The following is a 27,543-nucleotide window of genomic DNA, read 5'->3' as shown; positions in this document are numbered from 1 at the left end:
CTACACAGACACACCTTGTTTACTTGGTTGTCAGGCCTGTAAGTCACCCAGCATTATTTTCTTGTCCCTACAAGGGCAAGGCCTCTTGGGACCTCCATTATCAGTGACATGTGTGACAGAGATTTTCTTGCAGACACACATTGGCTTTCCTTGAGGTTCTCCTCATCTTCCTGGTCCTGATGAATCTTACAGTGTTGGACTGAGTGGCAAGCCTGCCTTTAAAGCCTTCTGCTATCTCCATCAATCCCCGCAAGGCTACTGGCTGGCTGATGGAAAAGGACAGGGCTGCAGGGTAATTCAGGCTGTGATGAGTCTTAAATAATGTGCTCCCTTCCCCCATATGCAGGTCTTGTGCATTTGTATACTGAGGATGCTATGCCCCAGCAACTCCAAGGGGAGACATTTCAGGTCCCCACACCTCACTCTGCAGCCAGTGTGAGCTCTAGCTGCAGGTGCATCCTGATGTTCTTTTCCCACCCTGTGTCCTGCCAGAGTGTGGGCCTCTATGGTGGGATCAGAAGCTGAGCAGGGGAAGGACAGCGGGTGCAGGCCAAGGGAGGAGCTTTCTTGGAGAGGAGAAACCCCCATTCATCTGATGGTGTAGAGAGTAGTGAACTGGAGGGAGAAGGCAACTCCTAAGACATTTTTCTATGAATTATCCATGTTCTTCTTCATATGCAAGACATTCAAATGATGGAGCTGAACTGTATTCAAAGTAAGGTTCTTATGGCCAATAGTTTACTTTGGAACTGAAAATTCTTGGTTTGGGCAACATTAGCATTCCATGTATATTATCCTTCACAGTATTCCTATTAATAAGACTCCTTTAAAACCCCAACCACTGGAAAAAGTACAAAGAACTTGACTTTGGCCTTCCAATCCCCTCTGCTGCCAACCACTGCTATGACACTGCTGAGTGGTCCTATCTCACTGTGCTGGGGGTCACAGCAGGAGACCCTCCTGGTCCTGCTACCTTGAAGGTACTTTCACCCTAGCAACTCCACCAATAGTACCACAGGTCTAAAGGGAAATATCTATTTTTGGATAAACAGCTAGATCTAGAGCTGAGCTTCCATAAAAGTAGTCCAAAATCATTTTTAAAAAGAAGTGAGGGAAAGGTATACCCCAAAATGGCAGGAACCAAGTCTCTGAACTCATATTTTATGACCTTTTCACTCATAGTATGGTCTGTGGGCCAGCAGTATCAGCATTGTCTGGGAGCCCCTTTGAAAGGTAGAATCTCAGGCACTGCCACAGGCAGTGGCCCAAAGAGAGAGATTATTTACCGGAACTATACAGAACAGCTTCTTCACTATCTCTTGGGCATGAACTGGCTGAGCTGAAGCAGTTACTATTTTATTCTGTTTCATCTTGCTCATGTCTATGCTTCCATGTATTATATTATTTATTCCTAATTATGGAGCAGTTTTTTATAATCCATTATTTTAAAATCCTTCCTAATTCAATTCTGATTAAAAAATCTGAGCCCTGGCTGGTGTAGCTCAGTGGATTGGGCGTGGGACTGTGAACCACACAATCGCAGTTCAATTCCCAGTCAGGGCACGTGCCTGGGTTGCAGGCCAGTCCCTGGTTTCTGGCAGGGGATGCATAAGAGGCAACCATACATTGATATTTCTCTATCTCTCTCCTTCCCTTCCCCTCTAATGATAAATAAATAAAATCTTTAAAAAATCTTTTGAAGTGCCTGTAACGACACTAGAAAAATGCATCAGTGAGTCCTGAGATGGCATGACTGAAAGCAGCCCAGGGTGGTGTCCTGATGACCCTTTGTGTGACTAGAGAAAAAAACACTTTGGTTCCAGAAAAGTGCTTGTGGGCCCTGAAGCCCAAGCTCACATTGCCTTCCTGTTCTACCACCAGGATGCACAAAATGCTGTCACCAAAGAATGAAGTCTATGATTTTCAAACCAGACATTGATCCTTCATCTGCTAACTAAGAATAGCTTGAAATTGTAGGGCATATTTGCAAAGTTACAACTGTGGCCAAATGACCATCACTCCTGATATTAGTCCACAGAGGACCATACACATCTGGTGCAGCTGTGGGATCTGGCAACAGCCAGCCAAGTCCTTAATTTCGCTTTTTATTTTTACATTTATTTGAGGACATCTGAAACCTTCAGTGTGGCCTATCACTAAGTAGGTGACTAATTAAATAGTTAATGTAATTTAATAGTGGGTGACTAGTTAAATAGCTTACTTGATGTTCTCAGAGTGAAAGTCTGATTAATAGGTTGGTGAACATCATTGTTCCCTACTACCTGTCTCTGCCACATGAATTGATGGACATTTGCACTCTTTTGGTCATACTGGTACCAGGGCAAATGCAGTATAATGTCTAGGCCACATGGTATGTGTGGTGGTGCTCTCTTCTATGCCTGGAGAGCAGGCAGGAATCAACAGGGCAGATTGAATCTCACTATATTGTGTGTTGGCATCACATGGGACCTGTCAGGGGTTGACACAGACTCTATCTTGTGGTTAGGGTGGTGTGGGAGAGGAGACAGGTATGTCAGGCTCAGAAGCCCAGCCTCCTATGGCAGAAAGACCTGATATTGTGCCACCAGAAAATAATGACCTGGGGCTCTCCCCAGTGTTGCTAATAACAATCAGCCTTCCTAATCTGATTCCAGTATTTAAATGTAATTAATGCTAAGTGGAAGTATCTCTATTTACTGAAATTACCCATTCCTGCTCAGTTCAGGATAACTTTATCTCCAATTACCCACTTTAGAGACCCATTCCCAGAACAAAATAAAAGACTCTTTGAGCAACATTAGACATTTTTAGAATCAGCTTATTGCCATTTTTTAAATGTGCAGTTGTTGTGATGCTTTGACATTAAGGGCATTAAGTGTGTAATGCATTCTTTACAGTCACACAAGTGTAAGCCACAAACACGGACTGAGTAATAGATTTACTCACTCAGTCTTCACCTGGTACTATCAGATCATTTTCAAATGATAACCTCAGTACCTGTCTTGGTTTGTGTTCCTTCAAAATCTTAAAAAAAAAGAATTTGGGTACAAGTAGTGTATTTGGGGGTAATTCTGGTGAACTACCTGAGAGAGCTGGGCAGTTGAAGTAGGAAAGGGAAGAATGTCAACAAAGCCCCCCAAAATATTTGTCAGCAAATTACTGTGTGCAACTGAGATTCAATTCCACTGGATACAATTCAGAGTATTCCCTCTGTGAATGAAGAATCTGAGATATTTACCCCACCAGTTCCTGTCCTTATGGTCGTATGGTCACCCAAGGCTGTTCTTCCAGCTGGTCCCTCAAGCTACATGGTCATTTGGCATCGGAAAGCATTGGGGTGGGAATCATTTGCAGCCCATGTCAATGGGCTCCTTTTTACTACTTTGTTTTGTTTGTTCTCTTTACTTATATTCATATGATTGCTCTGTAATGAAGCATGTAGGCATACACAGAGGCAGAGAAAAAGCAAGGCTAGATAAGAAGACTATGTCAAGAGGGTTTCATAGCCACCTCTTTCCCCAAGCATACTGGCAGCTCTAAAGGGAACCCCGGGTATAGAAACCATGGAAAAGATCCAGTCACAAATGAAGAGTACAATATCTGAAATGGAGAATGCACTAAAGGAATAACAGTAGATCGGATGAAGCAGATGATGGAATCACTAATTTGGAAGACAAGGTAGCAGAAAACATCCAATCAGAACAGTAACAAGAAAAAAAGAATTTAAAAATGTGAGGATAGTTAAAGGGACCTTTGGGATAACAGGAAGCATAACATCGTCCACATCATTAGGCTACCAGAAGGAGAAGTGTGAGAACAAGGGATCAAGAACCTGTATGATTTAATGTTTTTTAATCTGCACCTGAGATATGTTCTTTTTATTGATTTTAGAGAAGGGGGGAGAGAGAAAGACATTGATGCGAGAGAGAAACATCAATCAGTTGTCTCCTGAGTGCATTCTGATTGAGGATTGAACCCACAACCTAGGTACATTCCCTGGCTGGGAATCAAACTTGCAACCTTCTGGTGTACAGGATGATGCTCCAACTGAGCCACCCAGCCAGAGCAATGGCAACCTATTTGAAGAAATAATGACTGAAAACTTCCTTAACCTGGTGAAGAAAAAAAAAGCTGTACAGGTCCAGGAAGCACAGAGAGTCCCAAACAATATGAACCTGAAGAATCCCACACTAAGACATATTATAATTAAAATGACAAAGTTTAAAAACAAAAGGAGAATCTTAAGAGCAGCAAGAGAAAAACAGTTGATCACATACAAGGAAGATCCCATAACAGTATTAGCTGAGTTCTCAACAGAAACATTTCTGTCTGGAAGAGATTGGCATAAAATATTCAAAGTGATGAAAAACAGGGACCTACAACCAAAACTACTTTACCCAGCAATGTTTTCATTTAAAATTGAAAGAGAAATAAAGAGATTCCCAGACAAGAAAAAGCTAAACGAGTTTATTATCACCAAACCAATATTACAAGAAATATTAAAGGGTTTTCTTGAAGAAGGAGGGGGGAAGGAGGAGGAGTGGGGCTAGAGAAGGGTAGGGAAAAGAGAAGGGGGAAGGAAGGGAGGGAGGAAGGGAGGGAGGGGAAGAAAGGAAAGAGAAAGGGAGAAAGAAAGAAAAAGAAAGAAAGAAAGAAAGGAAGGAAGGAAGGAAGGAAGGAAGGAAGGAAGGAAGGAAGGAAGGAAGGAAGGAAGGAAGGAAGGAAGAAAAGAGAGAGAGAGAAAAGGAAGGAAGGAAGGAGGGAAAGAAGAAAGGATGGAGGGAGAAAGGGAGAAACAAAGAAAGAGGGAGGGAAGGAGGGAGGGAAAGAATCATAGTTATAAAGAATAAAATGGCAATAAATATGTACTTATCAATAATTACTTTAAATGTAAATGCCGTTCCCTGGTTGGTGGGGCTCAGTGGGTTAAGCACTGGCTGGTGAACTGAAGGATCACCAGTTTGATTCCTGGTCAAGGCAATGCCTAACTATAATGTTATGAAATTAGAAATCAATCATGAGAAAAAAACTGAAAACATACACAAATACATGGAGGCTAAATGGCATGTTATTAAATAATAAACAGGTTAACAATGATATCAAGGAATAAATCAGAAGATACCTTTAAATAAAAATGAGAACACAACAACCTGAAACCTGTGGGACACAATGAAAACAGTCCTAGGAGAGATACTCATAGCATTACAGGCCTACCTAAGAATCAAGAAAAAATTCAAATGAACAATCTAACTTTACACTTAAAGGTGTTAAGAACAATAAACAAAGCCAAGTGAGTAGAAGATAGAAAATAATAAAGATCAGAACAGAAGTAAATGAAATAGAATCTAAAAAGCATGCAAAAGATCAATGATACCAGGAGCTGGTTATCTGAAAGATAAACAAGATTGACAAAACTTCAACCAAGTTCATCAAGAAAAAAGAGAGAGTATCTAAATAAATAAAATCAGAAATGAAAGAGAAGTAACAGACACCACAGAAATACAAAGGATTGTAAGAAAATATTACCAAACCATATGCCAACAAATTGAACAATGTGGATTAAATAAATTCCTAGAAACATAGAATCACCCAAAACTGAATCAGGAAGAATCAGAAAATCCAAATAGATCAATTAAAATTAATGAAATTAAGCAGTAATTAAAAAAAAAAACTTCCAACAAGTAAAAGTTTTGGACTGAATGACTTCATAGGTGACTTTTACCAAACATTCAAAGAACTAACACCTAATTCTTCTCAAAGTACTTCAAAAAATTCAAGAAGAGGGACACTTTCAACTCACTTTATGAGGCCAGCATCATCCTAATTCCAGAATTATATAATGCCAGCCCTGGCTGGTGTAGCTCAGTGGATTGAGCACGGGCCTGTGAACCAGAGGATTGAGGTTCGATTCCCAGTCAGGGCACATGCCTGGGTTGCAGGCCAGTTCCCAGCAGGGGACACACAATACATTGTGTGTCCTTGGCAGAGGCAACCATACATTGATATTTCTCTCCCTCTCTCCTTCCCTTCCCCTCTAAGGATAAATAAATAAAATATTTTTTAAAAATGCCTAACTAAAATATATATATATATATAATGCCACTACAAAGAAACAAAATTACGGACCAGTGGACTTGATGGACATCGATGTGAAAATCCTCAACAAAATATTAACAAACTGGATCCAGCAACACATTAAAAAGGTCATACACCATGATCAAGTGGTATGTATTCCATCAATGCAAGGTTGGTACAATATCCATAAGTCAATAAACATGATACACCACATAAAATAGTTGATCAAAAACTATATTAATAGGTGCAGAAAAAGCATTTGATAAAAATCCAGCACACACTTATGATAAAAACTCTGCAAAGTGGGAATAGAGGGAACATACTTCAACTTAGTAAAGGCCATATATGACAAACACACTGCCAGCATCATACCCAGTGGACAAAAACTACAAGTGTTCCCCTTAAGAATGAGAACAAGACAGAGATGTCTGTTTTCACTTCTCTTATTCAACACAGTACTGGAAGTCCTGGCCACAGCAATCAACAAGAAGAAATAAAAGGCATCCAAACTGGAAAATAGAAAGTAAAACTCAGTATTTGTGGATGATATGATACTGTATAGAAAGAAACCTAAAGATTCCACTAAAGCAACTAGAACTGATCAATGAATTCAGTAAAGTAACAGGATACAAAAGAAATATCCAGAAATCAGTTTATACATCGATAATGAACTATCAGAAATGGAAACTCAGAAAACAATCCCATATATGATTGCACCAAAAAATACCTTAGAATAAATTCAATTGAGGATGTGTAAAAGACCTATACTTAGAAAATTAAAAGACACAGAAGAAAAAACTGAAGAAGGTACAATTAAGTGGAAGCATCTACTGTTTTGTGGATAGGAAAAATTAACATAATTAAAATGTCCATACTACCCAAAGCAATTTATAGATTCAGTGCAATTCCTATCAGGATACCAATGGCATATTTCACAGAATTAGAACAAATATTCTAAAAATTTATGTGGAACCACAAAAGATGCTAAATAGCCATAGAAATCTTGAGAAAAAACAAAAGTGGAAGAATCGTGCTGCCTGGTATCAAACTGTACTACCAGGCCATAGCAATTAAAACAGCATGGTAATGCATGAAAATGGACATGGAGCTCAATAGAACAGAATACAGAACCCAGACATAAATCCATGCCCTTATGGTCAATTAATATTTGATTAAGGAGGCAAGAACATACAATGGGGTAAATACAGTCTCTTCAGTAAAAGGGAAAATTGAACAGATACATACAAAATAATGAAACCAGACCACCTTCTTAAACCAATCACAAGAATAAACTCAAAATGGATTAAAGGCTTAATTGTAAACCTGGAAACCATGAGAATCCGTAAGAAAATATAGGCAATAACATCTCCAGCATTTCTTATAGTAGTATTTCTTCTGATGTATCTCCTCAGGCTAAGGAAACAAAAGAAAAAATAAACAAATGAGAATATATCAAACTAAAAACCTTCTGCACAGCCAAGGAAACCATCAACCAAGTGAAAGACAACTCACTGAGTGGGAAAACATATTTGCCAATGATACATCAGACAAGGGGTTAATATAAAAAAATATATAAATAAATTATACAATCAGCATCAGGAAGACAAACAATCCAATTAAAAAATGGGCAAAGGGACCTAAACAACAAAACAAATGAGCAAGCAAAATATAACCAAAGACACTGAAATAGAGAAAACAGGCAAACAGTGGCCAGAGGGAAGAGGGGAGGGAATTTCAGGGGAAAGGGGGAAGAAGGGTTTACAGGAACTAGTATAAAGGACAAATGAACAAAAACTAAGGGGAGTGGAAATGGGAAAGAGGTGGGGAGCACTGGTGGGGTGAGCTGGGATGAGAGTAAAAGACAGAAAACTGTACTTGAACAATTAAAATAATTTTTTTAAATGGGCAAAGGGCCTGAATAGACACTTCTTCAGTGAGAACATAGCCAATAGACCTGAAAAGATGCTCAACATCACTAATAATCAGAGAAATACAAATTTAAAATACAATAAGATATCACCTCACACCTGTCAGAATGGCTATCATCAATAAATCAATAAACAGCCCTGGCTGGTATAGCTCAGTGGATTGAGCACGAGTTGAGAACCAAAGGGTCACCAGTTTGATTCCCAGTCAGGGCACATGCCTGGGTTGCAGGCCATGTCCCCAGTACGGGGCACATGAGAGGCAACCACACATTGATATCTCTCTCCCTCTCTCTCCTTCTCTTCCCCTCTCTCTAAAAATGAATTTAAAAAATTCTTTAAAAAAAAAACAGCTAACAACAAAGGCTGGCAAGGATGTGGAGAAAAGGTAACCCTAATGCACTGATAGCAGGAATGCAGGCTGGTGCAGCCACTGTGAAAAGCTGTATGGAGTTTCCTCAAAAATTAAAAATTGAACTGCTTTATTACCCAGCAATTCCACTTCCAGGAATTTATCCAAAGAAACCCAGAATGTTAATTTGAAAGAATTAGTGCACCCCTATGTTCATAGCAGCATTATTCACAATAGCCAAGTTTTGGAAGCAGCTCAAATGCCCATCAGGAAATGAGTCAATGAAAAAGCTGTGGTATATTTACACATGAAATGCCACTCAACCATAAAAGAGAAGGAAAATTTACATTTTGTGACAGCATTACTGGACCTGGAGAACATTATGCCAAGTGAAATAAGTCAAAGAAAGACAAATACTGTATGATTTCACTTATATGTGGAATCTAATGGAATCTATGTGGAATTTCCATTTATGTGGAACAAAATATAAACTAAAAAACAAAATAGAAACAGGCTCATAGATACAGAGAACAGAATGTCAGCTGTCCTTTGGAAAAAAAGGGGTTTTGGGAAGCTGGGTAAAAAGTGTGAAGGGATTAAGCAAAAAAAGACACTAATAGACACAGACAACAGTATGGTATTTACAAAAGGGAAAAGGGTGGGGGAAATAGAAGAGGATGAAGCAGGTTATAGAAGGAGACTTGATTTTAGGTGTTGAACACACAACACAATATAGAGATGATATATTATTTCATTGAAGACTTGAAACCCATATAATTTTATTAGCCAGTATCACGCCAATAAATTCAAGAAAATTTTAAAAATAAAGGGAGCCCCAGGTGTACTACTCTACCAGACATCTTTGATAGAAAATGATGGTATTGCCCTGGCCAGGTAGTTGAGTGAATTTGAGTGTCATCCTGTACACCAAAAAGCTTGCAGATTCTATTTCGGGTCAGGGCACATAACTAAGTTGCAGGTTTGGTTCCTGGTCATGTCAGGGCATTGTCAGGAGACAGTAATTGATATTTCTCTCATCTCTCCCCCTGTCCCTCTTCCTCTCTCTCTAAAACCCATAAACATATGCTCAGGAAAGAATTTTTAAAAAGAAGAAAAAAATGATGCCTGAGACCTGTCTTGGCCAATACTTTATTTCTACTTTGGGATGGATATAAGGTTAGATCAATAATTTTCAAATTTTTCACGGACCATCACCCTCAGCATGGCCTGGGAACCTGCAGAAGATACAGGTACTCAAGTTTCACCCTACAGGACAGAATGGGAAACCTGGGGATTAGGGGTCTGTGTTTTCACACTTCCCCAGGGGAGTCCAAGAACTCCCAAGGGGAGTTAGGGTATAGAGTGTAGTGGAGAAAGTCAGTGCTCTCCCATGACTGATGGGGCCCAGAAAAATCATCCAATATCTTTGAACCTAAGTTTCCTCACGTGTGCAATGGGTAAGGCTCCCAGAATCTCTCCTACACTGGTATGAGGTTTCTTACATATATACACAGGTAATATATGCAAAGCATCTGTAAAAGCCTAGCACTCAATACTTTGTGTTACACTGACACCTCCCCACTAATTAAATTTGCATATCTAGATCAGTGGTGGGAGCCCAGCACTGTCTTTCTATTGAGGGAAAAGACTGGAGAAGTAGAGTCTTCTTAATGTGGAAGATGCTCTCTTCCCCATGGGTGAAGGATGAACCAGAGATGTTTCCTGCCAGTATCTGCATGTTCTCCTTCCAAGAAGTCTTCTGGCAAAGACGTTCTCTTGGATTTTGGTTAAAATATCTACCACCTCTGTTTTAACATCGAGGGGACCAAGCAAGCAGCTGAACACTGTGGGGTTCTATTTTCCAAAACTATTTGACTTCAGTGAAAATTGGAGTTGCACACTGCCCTTTTAGTTTCTACCCAGAGGGATACCAGATCCCTTGTGGCACAAAGGCTTTCATGGTCACAGGGGCCACATCTGCTGCTCTGACACTGTTGTTTCATAGGCTGCCAACAAGTGTCTGTTAAGCCTTTTCCTGATATTTGGATGCTTTGCAAACCTTAATCTAAACATACTTGGATCCTCTCTTCTGCCACTGACCTCATGTTTGTCATGTAAGTATTAAGGAGCTCTGAGTGCACTGTCAGGAGTGCACTCAGTCTAGGAGACCAGTTGCATTCAAACAAACAAGGCCGAATCACAAATTTCAATCATTACTCATGTCTCTCAAATATTTAATTGGATGATGTACTTCCTTCATAGAAACTTAAACTCTACCATCCTTTTTTGAACACCCAAATCCCTGGGAGTCTTTCACTTTTCTATCCCTAGTACAGTGGTTCTCAAGGTGTTGGGCCTAGACCACCAGCATCAACAGCAGCATCATTTGAGAACTTGTTAGAAATAAATATTCTCATGTATCACCCTAGACCTGCTTCATCAGACAGTGGGGGAATGGGGCCCAGCCATTTGTGTTTTAACAAGCCCTCTAGGGATTTGCTAAGTCCTCAGTACCACTAAGTCAATGCCTTCTCCATCCTACCATTCCCACTTTTCTCATTTGCAGCCTCACTCCCCAAAAGACAAAGGATACCATACACAGTCAGCATACCCACCCTTCCTCAGTGCTGAATCCACCAGTCACTTTCTTTCCTCCCTGTAGAGGGAGAATTAAGGTGATACTACCCACCCATTGAATTATTTTATCCAGGTACAAATAGAAGTGTCTGCAAGTGCCCCAGGGGATTAAAGAGGCATTAAACTTATAGCACAATTCCCCTCTTAACAGCATTTACTATTGTTACCAAACAGCAAGTGGAGTCCTGGTCCCCACTGCCCATACACAAATTCTGGAGGCAGAGGTGTGGTGAAAAAGGAAAGGAGTCTTTTATCCAAAAGCTGTTGCAGTTTTGGAAGAATGACAGGTTTCTGCCTCAGCACCCACTTTCTTGAAAACACCCAAGAAAAATAACTCTGCCACACTCTGCCAGGCCAGGCAAATCCTAGGCTGTGCTGGGAGTTTCTTCTCCCATTTAAAAATACCGGCCCTGGCTGGTGTAGCTCAGTGGATTGAGCACAGGCCTGCAAATCATGCGATCGAGGTTCAATTCCCAATCAGGGCACATGCCTGGGTTGCAGGCCAGTTCCCAGCAGGGGACTCATGAGAGGCAACCATACATTGATGTTTCTCTCCTTCTCTCCTTCCCTTCCTCTCTAAAGATAAATAATAAAATCTCCAAAAAAATACTAAAGCTCTTAGACATAAGCAATGAAGTTAAAACTTTAAAAAATAAAATAAAATAAATAAAAATAAAAATACCGTCCTTTGGGAAATGCAGGCAGATGCAGCATGGTCAGATCGTATGGGTGGATCCTGGAGGAGGAGAAAGAGAGGCCTATTCTCTGTCCTTCCTCCATTTAAATTTTCTGGCCCATAATTCCATGTGCTCTGGAAGTGTCCCACTTTCTGGTCAATCCTGTCCCCTTTCAGGCTAGGATGGCAGGTCTGCACCACCCCTGCCATGTCTCTGCCCAGGGGTAGGGAGAGGTGTCGTGTGCTATGCTAGCTTATTTACCATTACCTCAGGTAACCTCCTCCAGCCCCTTCTTCCTCCTCTCAGCACCATGCTGGTATCTTTGTTGAATAGAAATTGAAGGAGAAGCCTGAAACCTGGGTGTGAGGGGCCCTATCTACAGAGGTGCCTGGTAGCCAGCCATCCTTTCTGGAGAATGGGAGCACTTGGAGCCACTGTGTGAGCCCAGACCAGGCAAGGCCAGCTACTGAGCACATGACATCTGGCAGCCATGTTCCTCTATAACTATAGTTCTCTGAAGATAATTCTTTTCAAAGGGATAACCAAAATCTTTCCAACATACTGACACCATAAGGCACAATGTTTTGAATTTCTCTTTCTATTTTAAGAACTTGTGGTGGAGAAAAATATTGTGAATTGGCTCCCTAGACATGGGATTAATGTTTAGTAACTTATTCTATAAGCAACAAACTGTAAAAATTCCAGACTCAGCAACACTGCAGATTAAAGCTAATTGCAGGAGTGAAGTGGGAGTGAATGGAGGTGGTAGTCATAAAAAGATAGTTTCCTGGGCCCATATTTCTGAGGTTACAACTCAGTATGATGGGAGTGTGTCCCAGGAATATGTCTTTTTAACTGACTTCCCAGGTAATTCTGACATGAGCCCAGTGTAGGAACCATTTATGTAGACAATTCCTCAAAATCGGCAGTCTTATCTATAATGAGACCTAATTCTCCCCTTTAATTGGTCGTTGTAACTAACCTCTTTTTATGAGCTTGTTTTCCAAACCACATTTTCTAGTTCTCAACAAATCATATAACTTCTACATCACATCATTATGTCAGGGCTTACCGGGCATAATTATTAACTTATTTAAACATTGCATAGCTGAGATCATTACCCCATATTATAGTACTTATGTGCTGAATTGGATGTAGTAGAAAGTGTTTCATAAAGCTTCATGCTTAAACTATCACCGTGATGAATGAGAAGGTCCAGGAAGATATATGGTATCTGTCAAGCGTGAGGAAACCTGTCTATATCGTGTTGATAAAGACTTCCTAACAACCAGCATTTTTCCCAAACATAAAACCCTTCCATATCCTACCCCATCAGAAGTGATTTCACTTGCTTTTGAATTCCCATAATGCTTTGTATTCCAATCTTATGGGACTGGTTGTATTTTTGCCATCTCTTGTGTGCAAAGGTTTTCTAACTTGTTTTTTATAACTGCTGCCATCTTGATATTCACATCTTGTATATGCTCAGTGTATATAAACATATGCTCAAAGTATAAATGTATAACTTTTTATTGCATATACATTGATTGTATCATCAATCATTTTTCCTAAATCATAAAGCAAAACCCAGTTTCATTTTATTCTGTTTTGCCAGCACTCCCAAATTTTGTTGAATGGACATTTCAAGTATTAATACTTATTTTATTTTTTCAGTAATAATTTATGTTTTACTTTTATGCAGAAATACATAACAAGTTTTTCATCTGAGATCCTGAATCCCTAGGCATCCCCCCACCCAGTGCTTTACCCTGGACCACCCCTTTCCCCTGCTTGGTCCCTAGAGGATCCACAGAGCAAGCATGTAGGTCACTGCAGCCAGACTCTTGTACCTTAGTGTCAGGTCCAGTGCTGATTCCATAGCTCTTGCCCCAGAACACAAGACTGGACTCAGGCAGGCATAACAGATTTACTCCTTGTCCCCCTTCTCCAGGCCTTCATTGTTCCTGCTGGGTTGTAATGAATAGGGGACATGCAAGATGGCAACCAAGAGAAGAGAAGAGTAAGGTCAGGGAGAGAGACTTTAGCTTCTCCCTCATCTTGTGAACACTTCACCCCTTCTAGAAGTGGTCAGAACCCTTGACCCCACCTTCTTTGGTCTCCTCCTGAAGGTCAGAGTGTGCTGTTACCAAGAAATGTATGGCCATGGACGCAGCTTCTATGCAGTTTTTACTTACATAACAAAATGAAATAGCCAAAAAAATCTCTTTTCTGATTTAAACAGAAAAAATTATTGCTGAAGAAAGTTTAAAATTTTTCATGAAAAAACTGTGGATTCTCTTAGTGTATTATACTTACAATAAATGTTTTTATTCTGTCTTATATTTTTCTCCTAATATTGGAAGTTCATATAACTCCCAACTTTTTAACCCCATCTACACCATTTTATTATTAATTTTGTGACATTATGAGCTATTATTAACACCTCATTAAGTCTGAGTTATTCTTTAACTAGTATAATATGCAGTTATGTTAAATATCTATCTTGAGCTAGAATTTAATGTCATTTGGCAAATATTTTTGTCATTGTTTTTGAACAATTCAAAAAGCAGAGATTTTAGTAAATTAAGTTGTGCCATTTAGATTGATAAGGACAATTGTTCTCTCTCTGCGTTATTTACTTGTTCAAATAAAAGCATTAATGGAAGCAAATAATTATAAATCACTTGTTTTGGTTGCCCTTGTTATGCCAAAAAAAAAAAGAAGAAGGAGAATAAACATTCACCTGGAAGGTTGACAGGTTTCTACCGCACAGATGGGTAAGCAACGTGAAAAGTTTACATTTATCATGTTCACAATAAATCAGCAATGTCACCCTCTTTTTTTGAAGGATAAGGATGTTTAGAGCTCATTTTGTAGCTGTCCTCCCAAAGCATGAAATGAAACACAATACCTTTTACTTATTTCCCTGGATACTCTAATCCTTCCCTGCTTTACAAGTATCTCTGAGCTGTTCCTCCCTTTGTATCCACAGCAACATGAAATCCCCACTGGAATTATCTGCTGTGAAAATGCAGGTGCACTTGTTTAATGTTTCATTGGTTTGAGCACTTAACTTGAACTTTTTTTTTCCATGACATGGTGACCTTTGATTTCAGAGCACAAGGCTCATGATGATGTTAAGTATTGTTTATGTACATTAAGCCAATACCATTAGATCTAAGAGTCATGCTTTTTCTGTGGTTGTGCTGTTCTTGACATTTTGTCTAATGCATGCCCAAACCCAAGATATACCCTGTGACCTGTTATTCTATTTGCAGGAACGTTTTAAATATTCATAGGTATTCAAATTAAAAGTCTTAAATACTTGATCTCTATCTTTCATCCTCAGAGATCTGAAATCTCTTAGAATTCTACATTATAAATGTCATGATTTTGGTACCAATACTCTTAGTTATAATTTTTTTTTAGAAAAAGGGGAAGGGAGGGAGAAAGAGAGGGAGAGAAACATCTCTATGTGAGAAAAACATCTATTAGTTGCCTCTCACCTGCCCACAACTGGGGACATGGCCCACAACCCAGGTATGTTCCCTGGCTGTCTTTTTTCAGCCTGGACCCTGACTGATACAAGGATCTTCTCCCATTACCACCCATTCTTCCTTCATGAGTCAACATGAGTAAAGACTTCAGTATTCACTCTGCACTTCATCCTTGCTAACAGACCCTGGGCAATGTGGTTCTCGGGAAAACCCACTGTATTTCTCTTTGAAAAACCACATTTTCTAGCCCCTCTTGTTGCTACATTTGGCCATGTCACTGAGTTTTGGCAATGTGAGCGGAAGTGCTATGTGAAATTTTAAGGAAACTTCCATAATGGGCAGGTCTTTGTGCCCAATCCTCCTTCCTTCGGCCTGTGATGTTGATGTAGGGTGCAATGGCTGCAGCTCTGAGAGCCACCTTAGACCTGAGGAGCCCTTGAGAATAGAAGCCTCCTTAGAAAAGAAGGGCCATGGCCATGTCTTTTGAATCAGAGGGAATGGAAGAATAATGTAGATAGTAATGCTCTGGAAGTTGCAAGAAGGGAAACAGAAGAGGCTGCCTGATCTCTTTCTCTTTTTTCTATCTTTTTAATGATCGTGAAATGTACTCACTTGAGAATGTAGTAGGAGAAGAGTAGGGAGAACAAAAAAGGTTAAAGTGGTGATCTTGAAGACTGAGTGAAGGACCAGAACAGCCACAATGAAGAAGACAAGAAATTTGGCTAAGTCTAAAGAAAAGGAATGGAAAGCTGGTGCCTTTATAGGTAAAATCCAGAAAATACCTTTTCCTCCCACATCTTTTGGAGAAATCTGTAATTGCACAATAGCATAATGCAGGGTACTACAGTGTGGTAATTTGGCAACTTACAAGCTGTTTTATCTATGTTGTTAGAACATTCAAATTATTCAATGCCAAAGGTGTTAATTTTTATACTAAGAGACACCTAGATAATTACTAAGCCTGTTATTCACATAAAACTTTAAGAAGGGCCTGTATCTAAAATTATTATTAGTACAACATAAACTACATTTCCATCACATACACACCAAAGACAAAATAAATTTTATTGTGTAAGTATAAATGTGTATTATTACTTGCATTTTCCATGAAATGGTAATAAATCAAAGGCCTGTCATCAGTGTGCATTTGCAAACTGGCAACCGTAAGTAGCTGGGGTTAATTGTGACCTTTATGTTATTTGAACATATTCAAAATTTTTATTATTATTAGAGGATAAGATGTGCTTGGTTTTCTTTGTATCAAGTAAGAATATTTACTCTTAAATGACACACATCCTTAGAGACTTTAGAGCAAAACCTTTCATAATATTTAGCTATTTTTAAATGTCAGGTGCAGTTGAGTTTATTACATTGCTGGTCCATGCTGTCACCAAAAGTCTCCAGCTTTTAGTGGTACTTAACAGATTGTCAGTAAATTGATAGCATTTCCACATTTGGAAAATTTCCAGTTTCCTTACTGGGAAAGAAGGGCAGGTGTTTTCCCCAAACTTGGTGAAGGTTTTTGTTCTGTTTCATTTCGCTTTTTCTGTTTTGCATTTAGTTGGTTTAAGGGGAGATATGAGCTAAGAAGAGATTTTTGGTAACGAAAACAAGTATCTTTCTTACCGTCCTGAAGCCTGTGTAAAGATCAAGGTCACCCAAAAAATTTTGCTGACTAGCTGGAGGGTACATTTGCATCAAGTATGTTTTCAATACTAAAGGGAAAACACAGTGTAAGTTTTAAGCGCAGAAGTTCTTTAGAAGCCTCCGCTTACACACTCACATGCACTCTTTATCCTACTTAACATTACTCAGGACTGGGTAGAGGACATCCAGGTAGATGGAGAGGGCATTACTTGGGATCAGAAGACATGGTTTTGCTTTCTGGCCCAGCAGCTTGTCAGCTTCCTGACTGTCAACAAATTATCTACCATCTCGAACCTTGATTGTCTTCATTATGAAATAGGGATAATAAAATCTTGACCCCTGCACCCATCCCTAGCACAAACTGCCTTGAAGATTAATCTCTATGACAAATGCCTGTGAACACGCCTCAGGCCCTGGAAAGCCTAATGCAAATATGAGGCAGTTTTGCTCTTGGGAGGAATTCTCTAGAATTTACTTTAATGTCCTGATTTGAGAGAGAGAAATATACAGGGTAAGGCAAAAGTAGATTTACAGTTGTTTGTATGGAAACAAATACAATAATTAATAAATAATGCAAGAATAAACACTTCTGTATGTAGTCACAAGTGTAAATCTACTTTTGACCCCTCCTATGTGTGTATATCTACCTATCTATCTATCTATCTTACATGAAAGTAATAAAGCTAATGTTGACTGATGAAAATTAAATGATCTTTAGATCCCTGTCCACAATTTAGGGTCTGCAGGGCAGTGGAGACAGAGGTTAGGAACAGGTTAGATGAAATGATATTCACACCCTGCCTCCAGACTTCCTACCATATGGTCTTGGACAAAGCAACATTGCCTCAGTTCTATTTAATAAAATGAGGATAATGACATTGTATTGCTTCACAGATGAAATGAAATCATACAAAGCACATGATTTTAAGTACTCAGAGTTTTAGATAAAACTGGGTTTATGACCCCAAGCTGTTTGTTAGTCTGAAATTCAAACTTTACATCAACGTACACTAAATTTACCTCCTCAATTTTGGATTTTATTTCATTTTACTCTGAGGAGAATTTTTTTTTTTTGTCTTTAGAGGGGAAGGGAAGGAGAGAGGAAGAGAAACATCAATGTATGGTTGCTTCTCATGCATCCCCTGCCGGTAACTGGCCCCTGCCAGGAACTGGCCTGCAACCCAGGCATGTGCCCTGACTGGGAATCGAACCACAATCATCTGGTTCTCAGGCCCGCACTCAATCCACTGAGCTACACCAGCCAGGGCCTGAGGAGAAAATTTTTTTAAATTAAATGCTGTCTGTCATTACAGTGCTGCAGCTTCTAAAGTTTTTGTAATTAGCCACTCCAGTGCCATCTTCCTTTCATTTAAATGGTCAGTTGGTTCTGTTTGAAAGTTTGTGCAAAAGGAGTTGCTGGGTTCAAAGAAAAATTTAACGGTTGGTACAATTCAGGTTAAACTGAATTACAATTGTCCCTTGAACAACACAGGTGTGAACTGTGCAGATCCATTTATCTATGGATTTTTTCAATAAATATTGTAAAGATATTTTCCTTATGATTTTCTTAACATTTTTATGCAGCTTACTTTATTGTAAGAATATAGTATGTAATACATATAATATACAAAATATGTGTTAATCAACTGTTTATAATATCAGTAGTAAGCTATTAGTACAGTTTGAGAGGAGTCAAAAGTTATACATGGATTTTTGACTTCATGAGGAGTCAGCATTGTAACTCTCAGATTGTTCAAGAGTCAACTATATAATAAACTTTCACTGAATAGTGCTTTTCCTTTTTTGTGTGTTATTTTTTTCTTTCTCCTTAGCTCTCACCTGAAGTTTAGTAATCTCACACTCATTTCAACCCATGGACTCCCTGGAAAAAAACTTCTGGACACTGAACAAAGGAAGTTTTTAGCAAGCGAGTATGAATTCTATTTGCTTTTTCATTCTGAGCCCTAAAAGTTCTAATGTGTATGTAGTCATTTCTCTGCCAAATAGATGTCAGAGTAGAAAGAGAAAAGTGGTAAGCTTTTCTTCTGGATTATAGATGTCACTTAGGAGATACGAGTACAAACCTGGTAATGAGTGAATGGCATTTTTTGTTTGTGGAAAGGCCTATGCCTTCTTCCAGACAACTGGGATGGAGCCTCCTGACCCAGTCACTGCCTGTGTTCTGCTGCCCTGTAGTATCTCAGTGGCACAGCAGGGCAGAGGAGCTTGGTGGCTACATTTTCATCAGACTAGGCAAATCCCCCAAAGTTTGAAGTTGGAAGATAAAGGGCCAGTACCCAACCTGGGATGTGGGTCTCACATTTACCCCAGCCATTTATAATCAGGGCCTGATTGGCAAGACCTTCCATGCCACTCTAGGCAAGCTTTGTTATTTGCATCCCAGTAGAATCCCATTTCATTATCACACCGCTTCCATTAATTGTAATTTCCTGTAGCAAAACAAGGGTACAAGAATTATTAGGCTCCCTTCCTCTGGATACAATGTTCAAATTTTTTTAAAGAGGAGGAAGGACATTGTTCCTTCTCAGGGTATTCATTTTAGAATCCGTGACAAAGGGATCCTCTTTCCTCTGTGAATAACATTTATGTTGCCTTCAAACAAAGAGAAAACCTGCATCTTTCTTGCTAGCAGAATCAGGCTCATTTTGCATTAATACTTTTTATAAGACTATGAACCTTTTTTTTTTCCTGAAGGGCATCATTAGGATGCAGGGGGGGAAGAAAAGGCTGGGTGGATGTGGATTCAGATCCTGCCTCTCCTACAAAAGGGACTTCCTTCCCTGAACTTTTGGATTTTCTTTTACTGTGAAAAGTGTATGATAAGCCAACCTTGCTGGAGTTTTTTGTTAAAAGGAGTATAACATTAAGTTCTGACAAAGAGTAGAGAATCAATACATGTACATTCCCTTCCCTTATTGCCCTCTTTCTAAATTGCATGATTCCCAGGAAATGTTGTCATTATTGATAAATATCTCACAGGAACTTAATTCAGTCAGCTTCGTAAAGGTTTCCATCAGCCCCTGTGTTAAATATGTTATATCAGAGAACAACCAATAGTGATTTTCTGCTGGTGTGATGTTGTGTGGGATCTGTGTATGGTTGGTGGAAAGTCCCCTGGTCGGTGACCCTGCTTCTATTTCTGCCTCTCCACATTCTCAACACAGCAGCCAGAACAGTGCTGCATATGTGAGTCAGATCAGGGCAACTCCTAACTGTCCAATATGGTGGCTACTGGCCACATGTGGCTATGTAAATTTTAATTGATTAGAATTTTAGGTTAAAAATTCAGCTTCTCAGTTATGTTAGCCATATATCATGTGCTCAGATAGCCACATATGGCCAGTAGATGCCATGTCAGTCAGCACAGCTACAGAACTTTTCCATCATCACAGAAAGTTCTAGAATGCTACAATCTAAAATCTATCCCTGTTCACTTATTTCTTTGACCTCATGTTTTACCATTTTCACTCTAGCCATACCAGCCTTCTTAATATTCCTGAAATAGAACAGGTGGGTCCTCACCTTGGGGGTCTTTGCTTTTCTCTCTCCAAGTCTTTGCTGAAATGTCAACTTTTCAATAAGTTTTATCTTGACCACCCATTCATTAGCAACCAACACTAACTGTCCAGTCCTCTTCACTCTGCTGTATTTCTTCTTGCTACTAAAATGCTTATAAATATTATATAGTTTACCTTTTAAAATTATGTTTTCTCTATATATTCTGAATCCTTCAACTACAGTGTAAACTCTATGAGGGCAGGAATTTTTTGCCTCTTTGTTCACTGATGTGTCCCCAGCATCCAGGACAGAGGTTGGCATGTAGCAGGTGCTCAATAAATTATGTTGAAAAAAATGAAGTTTTATCCAAACTTACCTGTGAAAGTCATTTCAATCAGTTTATAGGTAGGAACTAAATGACACAGCTAGGTGCCTCTGGATGGGTAACTGCATGTTATCATCATTCTAGAAACTATAAATTGAAACATCAATAAGATGTTGTCTTTTAAATGGTCCTCATATCACAATAAAGGAAATTATCCCTGGTCATGAAGCTTAAAAATAACAAATGCATTGGCATCCATAAATTTAATAATTTAAATTTTCTCAATTTAAATATAAATTCTGAACTTTGCCCTAACCAGTGTTTTGATTTATTATTATTGTTACTATATTTCTAATAGCCAGTTTTTGTCTTCATTCTCTGGCCCTGTCCAGAGTCTAGTGGAGGTGCTAATGACATGCTAGGGATGCAGCAGAAAGGCAGGCAGTGGGAAGACAAGAGAAATAGGATGCAGGAGAAATCTATTAACTGGACAATCAGCCCCGAGTAACTGAAAGTTAATTGTGATGCTCCTTTTTCTAAGTGTCACAATAAATCCTTTATGAAAATCTCCATGGTTCTCTCTCATTCTAAAGGGTACTGATTTCATGAAGTGCAGGTCTCTCCCATAATTACATTTGCTCCCCTGGGGTTTGCTTCTAATTTTGCACTTGGAGCATTGGGCTAAGTATTCTGATACCAGATGTGGGGTTCCTACAACTTAAACAAGTGAGCTACTTGTCACACGTGTCCTCTTCCAAAATTTTTCCCATCCTGATTTCTGTTTTTTAAAAATTATTAGCCATCTCTAGAATATTTTATGAATACAACCTTTTACTTTATTTTCAAGTCTGGGTCAGTTAGCTTAAGAAACATGAAGTTTCATTGATGTTCCTTCTTTGGCTGCTTCTGTCTGCTCCAGAGAACCCCAGTGAAGGTATTTCTCTTGTCTTCAAGCCATGAGATAGTTTCATTATGTTAGAATCGTAATGCTCACTAACTCTGCTTAGGAAATAATTTTGGGAAAATATCACTTATAGTTTCCAATGTCTGCTTTCACCTGCCTGATGGATAAAGTAAAGAAGGTCCAGAGTGGATAGTGATATCAAGAACAGGTAGTAATTATCTACACAGTGACGTTTTAAACTGAGAAATGCCATAGTAACAGACTGTAAAAGCAGCACCCTACATTCCTCAATGCTTCCTGAAGTTCCTAAAAATCAGCTCCCAAGTGCCACTTTTCACTAGACAAAACTTCAGATTTTAACACTAAAATATGCGTTCTGACATTGCACTATTATCCTACTGTTATTAAAGATACAATTGTCTTAGCCTTCCCCAAATTTCCCCTGAGAACTTTATCTTTGAGCAAATCCTAATAAGACTAATCCCTATGCACTATTTTTAATTTTTCTTCATCTTGGGCGGCTGACAGTGCTGTTCCTATTATGCAGGAACTGTGATGCAAATGAGAACAATCGTTGTGGGTCTCTCATGAATGTACAAAATTAATGAAGTTTTTTGTTTTTCTGTAAAGCTACCAAAACGGTTTTTTAAAAAAGAATTTCATCTCACTTCCTATTATTTTCATGTGACAGGCCAGCTCCTGATTTTCTTTTCTTATTAAGAAGAAATTTTCTTGTTTTTAAGTGTTGTTTCATGGAGAGATACAAAGCCCAGAGCTCCCTTCTCTTTTACAGGTCCTATAACGGGGTCTAATGTGCATCCATTATGGGGATTCTTTTTGTGTGTTGAGAGCAGACTCATGAGTGGATCAAAAAGAAAAATGTTCTCCCATTACCACGTTAGTCCTGTTTGCCTCCCAGGCGAGTAAACAGGATTATGTATCATTAATATCATTTAGAATAATACCCTTCACATATGCATTCCACTTGAAAAAACAGCATCTCTCACATTCTCACATTTATCCCTTACAATGGTCAATGCATGTAGGGAGGAAAATTATCCCATGTTGAGAGGTGAAGAAACTGAAGTATTGAAAGGGGATGCGGAGTCACAGGGTCCAGTCTCACTGGTGACAAGGCAGGGGCACAGGCTTTGGCACAGTGAAGCCTAGATTTAAATGAAACACATTGTTCTACCACCTACACTTTTATAGTAGCATCACAACAGAATCACTAGAGGGTCACATCAGGAGGTTATGTCTTTCAGGAAGTTCTGAAAACAACCCTCACGAAACTCTAACGAACCCCAACGCCAACAAGAAACACACTTTTCTCACATTATAATAGAATGCTCAAACTCAACGGAACTGAGACAAGAAAACACATCTGACCTGGACCTGCTGTTTGCAAAAGTATCAGTACCCCATAAATCACCTTTGCCCTGTAGAGTGAATCTCAAAAGTCTCCAGGGACTGTAGTTGTTTTGAACATAATCCCCTAATTGACATCTTCTCTAAATAAAATGTATTCTGTTGTTTTGGCACAAATCCATACACTCCTTCTAAGAATGAGTCACTTATTGAAAAGTGTTAGCAAACAGGAAAGGTTGTCAATATTCAGAACTTTGAACCTACCTTCAGGAATCCTGAGCAATGTCACTTTCACGGTCAATAGGACAAGTCAACAGCTAAAGTAAATTTATACTCCCCATGAAACAGAAACAGAAGAAAGGATGTATATATATATATATATATATATATATATATATATATATATGATTCATACAACACACACACACCCTGTTGTGTACTGGCCATTTAACTATAATGGGATGATGTCAATTTGTGACTGTCTCATGACGAAAAATCTCCTAGTATGTAGCTTTGGTGCTGGTAAATTCACAGCAAGAGCACAGACTCAGCCCACTGGGGGATTTGAACCAGCTCACCAGATGTCTAATTAGTGCCTGCTGTCAGCTGCTCAAATGTCACTGATGGAGCTTCTCTCTCTGCAGCCACTGTTTTAATGATAAAGATCATGCATTGATGTCACTGTGCTCTTGGGTCAATGTGGTGGTTGGTAGAATGACTGCCATAGACCGAGCAGCCAAGCATGTTGTGGTTTCCCAAAAAGAAATCGTGCTCTATGACCACCTCATCCTCTGCACCGGGCAGCAGTACCAGGTGAGGCTACGCATGGCCTTTGGGGTGAATAATAGTTAATGTGTTTATCGGGCACACACTCTCTGGGTAAAGAGCATGCCTTCTCGCCTGGCAGCTGCCACTCTGTATTCATAAAAGTGTCCTGCAAAGATCATGCACACGACCAGAATTGTGTCCAAAACCCTCATGGAAACCCATTCCAAGAAAAGCATTCTGCTCAAGGATAAAAATCACAGCAAGTCAGAGAAATGTCATTCTTTAAGCTGTTGTCCAACAGTCTAACACTTGCTGTTCACCAGAACTGAATCCAGACACAACTCAGATGCATTTGTGAGAAATTAATTTATGCCTGAAGAGGCTAACATTTGGCAGTGGTGATGGTCTCATGCAAAAGTATTTCAAACATGCACACCTTTTGTCAACGCTTGTTTTATTTTGTCTCTCAGTTATAAAACTAGGAAATGTGACAGATTGATTACCCAGTGACCACGCTGTCCATTTTTATTAAATTCTCAAAACATATTTGAGGAAAGCATTGCTGGATAACTGAAATTGTTTAATGTTTTAGGGAAGCAAATTTTAATATTCTCACTTTGCATTATACATTAGCATTTCATGTGGCCAACAAAATATGACATCTCTTTAACTGAAAGAGATTTACTTTGTAACTCAAAGATGTGGTCATTTCATCACATTTCTCCCAGAAACCTGGATGGGCCTCCCTGTGGTGGGTTTGTTCTTGAGGAATATGAAATAATTCATCCCTACCCCAGGCACTGTCCTATTTTATCTGGTTCTTCCTTAGTTAGGCCATCTCGTGAATGGTCCTGGATTCAAAAGGTGTGTGTGCATGCACATGAGTATGCACACATGCAGGTTGCCCTTTCATGGCCAAGCCAGGAGGAGGCAGCACATGGTGGGGAACAGATGGTTAAGCAACTCCAAACATCATTACTTGCTGTTCTGGGCCTTGAGGACACATTGAGATCATCACCTGGGGCACTTTTAAAATATATCCATACCTAGACCCCACCCACAGAAGCTCTGTTTTAGTTATTATAGGGTGAGGACTCAATTATCAGTATTTTTTAAAGCTCCCAGATGATTCTAAGTCAAGGTGAAGAACAACTGACTTGAACTTTCTTGACCTAGAATCTCTCATCTATACCTTAGAGCAGAATTTCTCAAACTATCATGTGCACACATCTCCCTTGTGTATCTCATTAAAATACAGAGTCTGAGCAGAAAGGGGGCAGGGGTGGCTGAGACACTGCAATTCTAACAATCTCTCAAGTAAAGCAGATGCTGCTAGTGACTAAGCCATATTCTGAGTATCAAGGTTTGGATCACCCTGTGAGTAATTTTTTTCTCTTCTTTTTTTCTAGTTAAAGGATAAAAAATAAACTCAAGGAATATCTTATTTTGATACTTAAGTATTCCTCTTTTTAAGTATTAGGCAGAAGAAAACACCATGCACCCCTTTAGCTTCTGCTCCTTCACCTGCTCCACTGATTTCCAGCTGCTGCCTGTGACCATGGACTTCAGAAAATATGAGTGAAAGACTCAGGCATCTGTCCATGTGTGTCCAGCTGCCCCTGCAGCTTTAGTCTGTGGCACATTAATCTCTTGCCCTTTTAACAACAGGAAAAATGAAATGAAGAAGTGATAAAGGACTTCCAATTTAATTTTTCTAGAAGTACATAAAAATTAAAGGTACGCAGAGAGTGATACCAAAAAAAAAAAAAGAAGCAGCTGAATTCACTTCAGGGCTGGAGGGTTCCAGTTCTTACTTCTTTTCCTATTTTCTTCTCCAACTTTCTCATGGTTTTTGCCCCAATCTTGTAACTTACAAAACAAACACAAGTAACTATGATGAAAATAAAGCAGAACCTCAAAGCAAGAAGATAACCTGTTATAAAATATAGTTACCAACCTTAACCTCTAATCAGACCTTTAAATGGCATGTATCACTCTAAAATATTAAATATTTTTGATATCTAAATGCATATCACTTTATGTTTTTATCAGATAGTCCATGCACAAGACAAAACAAATTGTGCTGCAGGGTTGCATGTGAGAAGGGCTACTCTCTACTTCTAAGCCAAGGGCACCCAGTTTGAAGTATTTCTGTTGTTAGTTCTTCAATACTTTTACTCCTGAACTCCAAATAATGCATTTATAGAAGTTTTTTTTCTTTATCAACTTCTCACATTTTGGAAGATGAAGATATCTAGCTCCAGATTCAGTACCCTGATTCCCCTTCCCACCTTGCCTATCAATTCAACTATTTTTATTGGTGAGCACATGCTGGCCTCAGAAATCACTCAGAAACAGCTTACAACTGAGGCCACTCTCCATAGCTCATGGAGAATCGTGCAGAAAGGGAGAAATGCCTGTCCCTTGCATGGATTTGGGTTATCTCAAAAACAGGGAGAATAAAAATTTGTCAACTCAAAGTCAAGTAAGACTGGTACTGATCATGAGAAGACCATGGTAGGGACTCTCAAAAGGGTGATACTCATTAGAAGCCAGCAGGTGGGGTAAGAACACCCAACCAGGCCTGGGAGTGAGCCAGGATGTTCCTTATGGTGAGCTTGATGTGGGTCAGCAATATGATGTGGTCTCCACAGAGGCTGATTACATCTTAGATGGGGTAAATAAGAGTGTGGCGTCCAGAATGGTGCAGCCCCAGGAGAGAGCCTTCTATAAACAGGTAGAAAAGAGAGTTGTGCACACCACTTTGTCTTCCCTGTAAGAAATGAGAAAGGCGCTCCCCGTCACTCAACAGCACTGAACACGAAGAGACTTCACTGCATGTGAGGATGATAAAAGTGCAAAATAACAGCAAGAGGTCAAAGAAAAGTGGCATTTTAAAACAAAGCTGAAAATTCTTTGGCTTTTCCCATCTAGGAAGTGGTGTTTCCTCCTCTTTGAATCTGGGCAAGCTTGTGACCACTTTGATCAGTAGTGTTGTGACATAACTTCTGAGGCCCATAACTTCTGAGGCCCAGTCAAGGGTCATACATTATCTCCTTGTTTGTGTGAACTATTGCTCCTGGAACCCTGATGTGTCACATAGGAAGTTCAGATAACCTATGATTGCCATGCTGGAGATGCCATACATTGGTTCTCCAGTGGATAGTTCCAGCTGATTCCAGCCTTTCTGCCATGCCTGCCTAGGCACCAGATATGTGAGTGAAGCCATCTTGGGCCACCACCAGCTGAATGTCATCAAGTGATCTCTGTCAATAACACATGAAATAAAAGAGTTGCCCAGCCAAACCCTACCCAAATTTCTGATGCAAAAAATCATGAGGAGTAATAAAATGGTGGTGGTTAAAATACTGGCAAACCACACCCAGCAATACATTAAAAAGATCATACACAATGATGAAGTGGGATTCATCCTGGGGATACAAGGATAGTATAATATTTGCAAATAAATAAATGTAATACATCACATAAAGCAAAAGACAAAAATCACATGACCATAGCAATACATGTGAAAAAATATTCGATAAGGTACAGCACTTATTTATGCGAAAAACACTCAGCAAAAGGAGAGTACAAGGATCGTACCTCAACCTAATAAAGGCCATATATGAGAGACCTACAGCCAACATCATATTCAATGGGCAAAAACTAAAAACTTTCCCACTAAGATCAGGAACAAGACAAGGATGTCCACTTTTGGCACTCCTATTCAACATAGTATTGGAAGTCCTAGCTACAGCAATTAGGCAAGAAAAAGAAATAAAATAAATTGGAAAAGAGGGAGCAAAACTATCATTGTTTACAGATGACATGATAGTGTACATGGTAAGT

General features: G+C 39.3%; 1 protein-coding gene across 1 annotated transcript in view; it reads left to right on the top strand.

Moving 5' to 3' along the window:
- The window catches only part of CFAP61 (cilia and flagella associated protein 61), a 354,812-nt gene that overhangs the window by 222,064 nt on the left and 105,205 nt on the right, over positions 1-27,543 (top strand). Inside the window, exons 17-18 of the mRNA XM_037057020.1 lie at positions 18,643-18,741; positions 23,571-23,739. Coding sequence (XP_036912915.1) covers positions 18,643-18,741; positions 23,571-23,739 — 268 coding nt within the window. The remainder of the gene's footprint in view (positions 1-18,642; positions 18,742-23,570; positions 23,740-27,543) is intronic.

The sequence above is a fragment of the Sturnira hondurensis genome, unplaced genomic scaffold (genome assembly GCF_014824575.4).
Source record: "Sturnira hondurensis isolate 20B ecotype Veracruz unplaced genomic scaffold, ASM1482457v3 Scaffold0009244, whole genome shotgun sequence".
In the NCBI taxonomy this organism is placed as follows: domain Eukaryota; kingdom Metazoa; phylum Chordata; class Mammalia; order Chiroptera; family Phyllostomidae; genus Sturnira; species Sturnira hondurensis.
The sequence above is the reverse complement of the archived record's forward strand: the minus strand, read 5'-3'. Positions and strand labels throughout refer to the sequence as shown.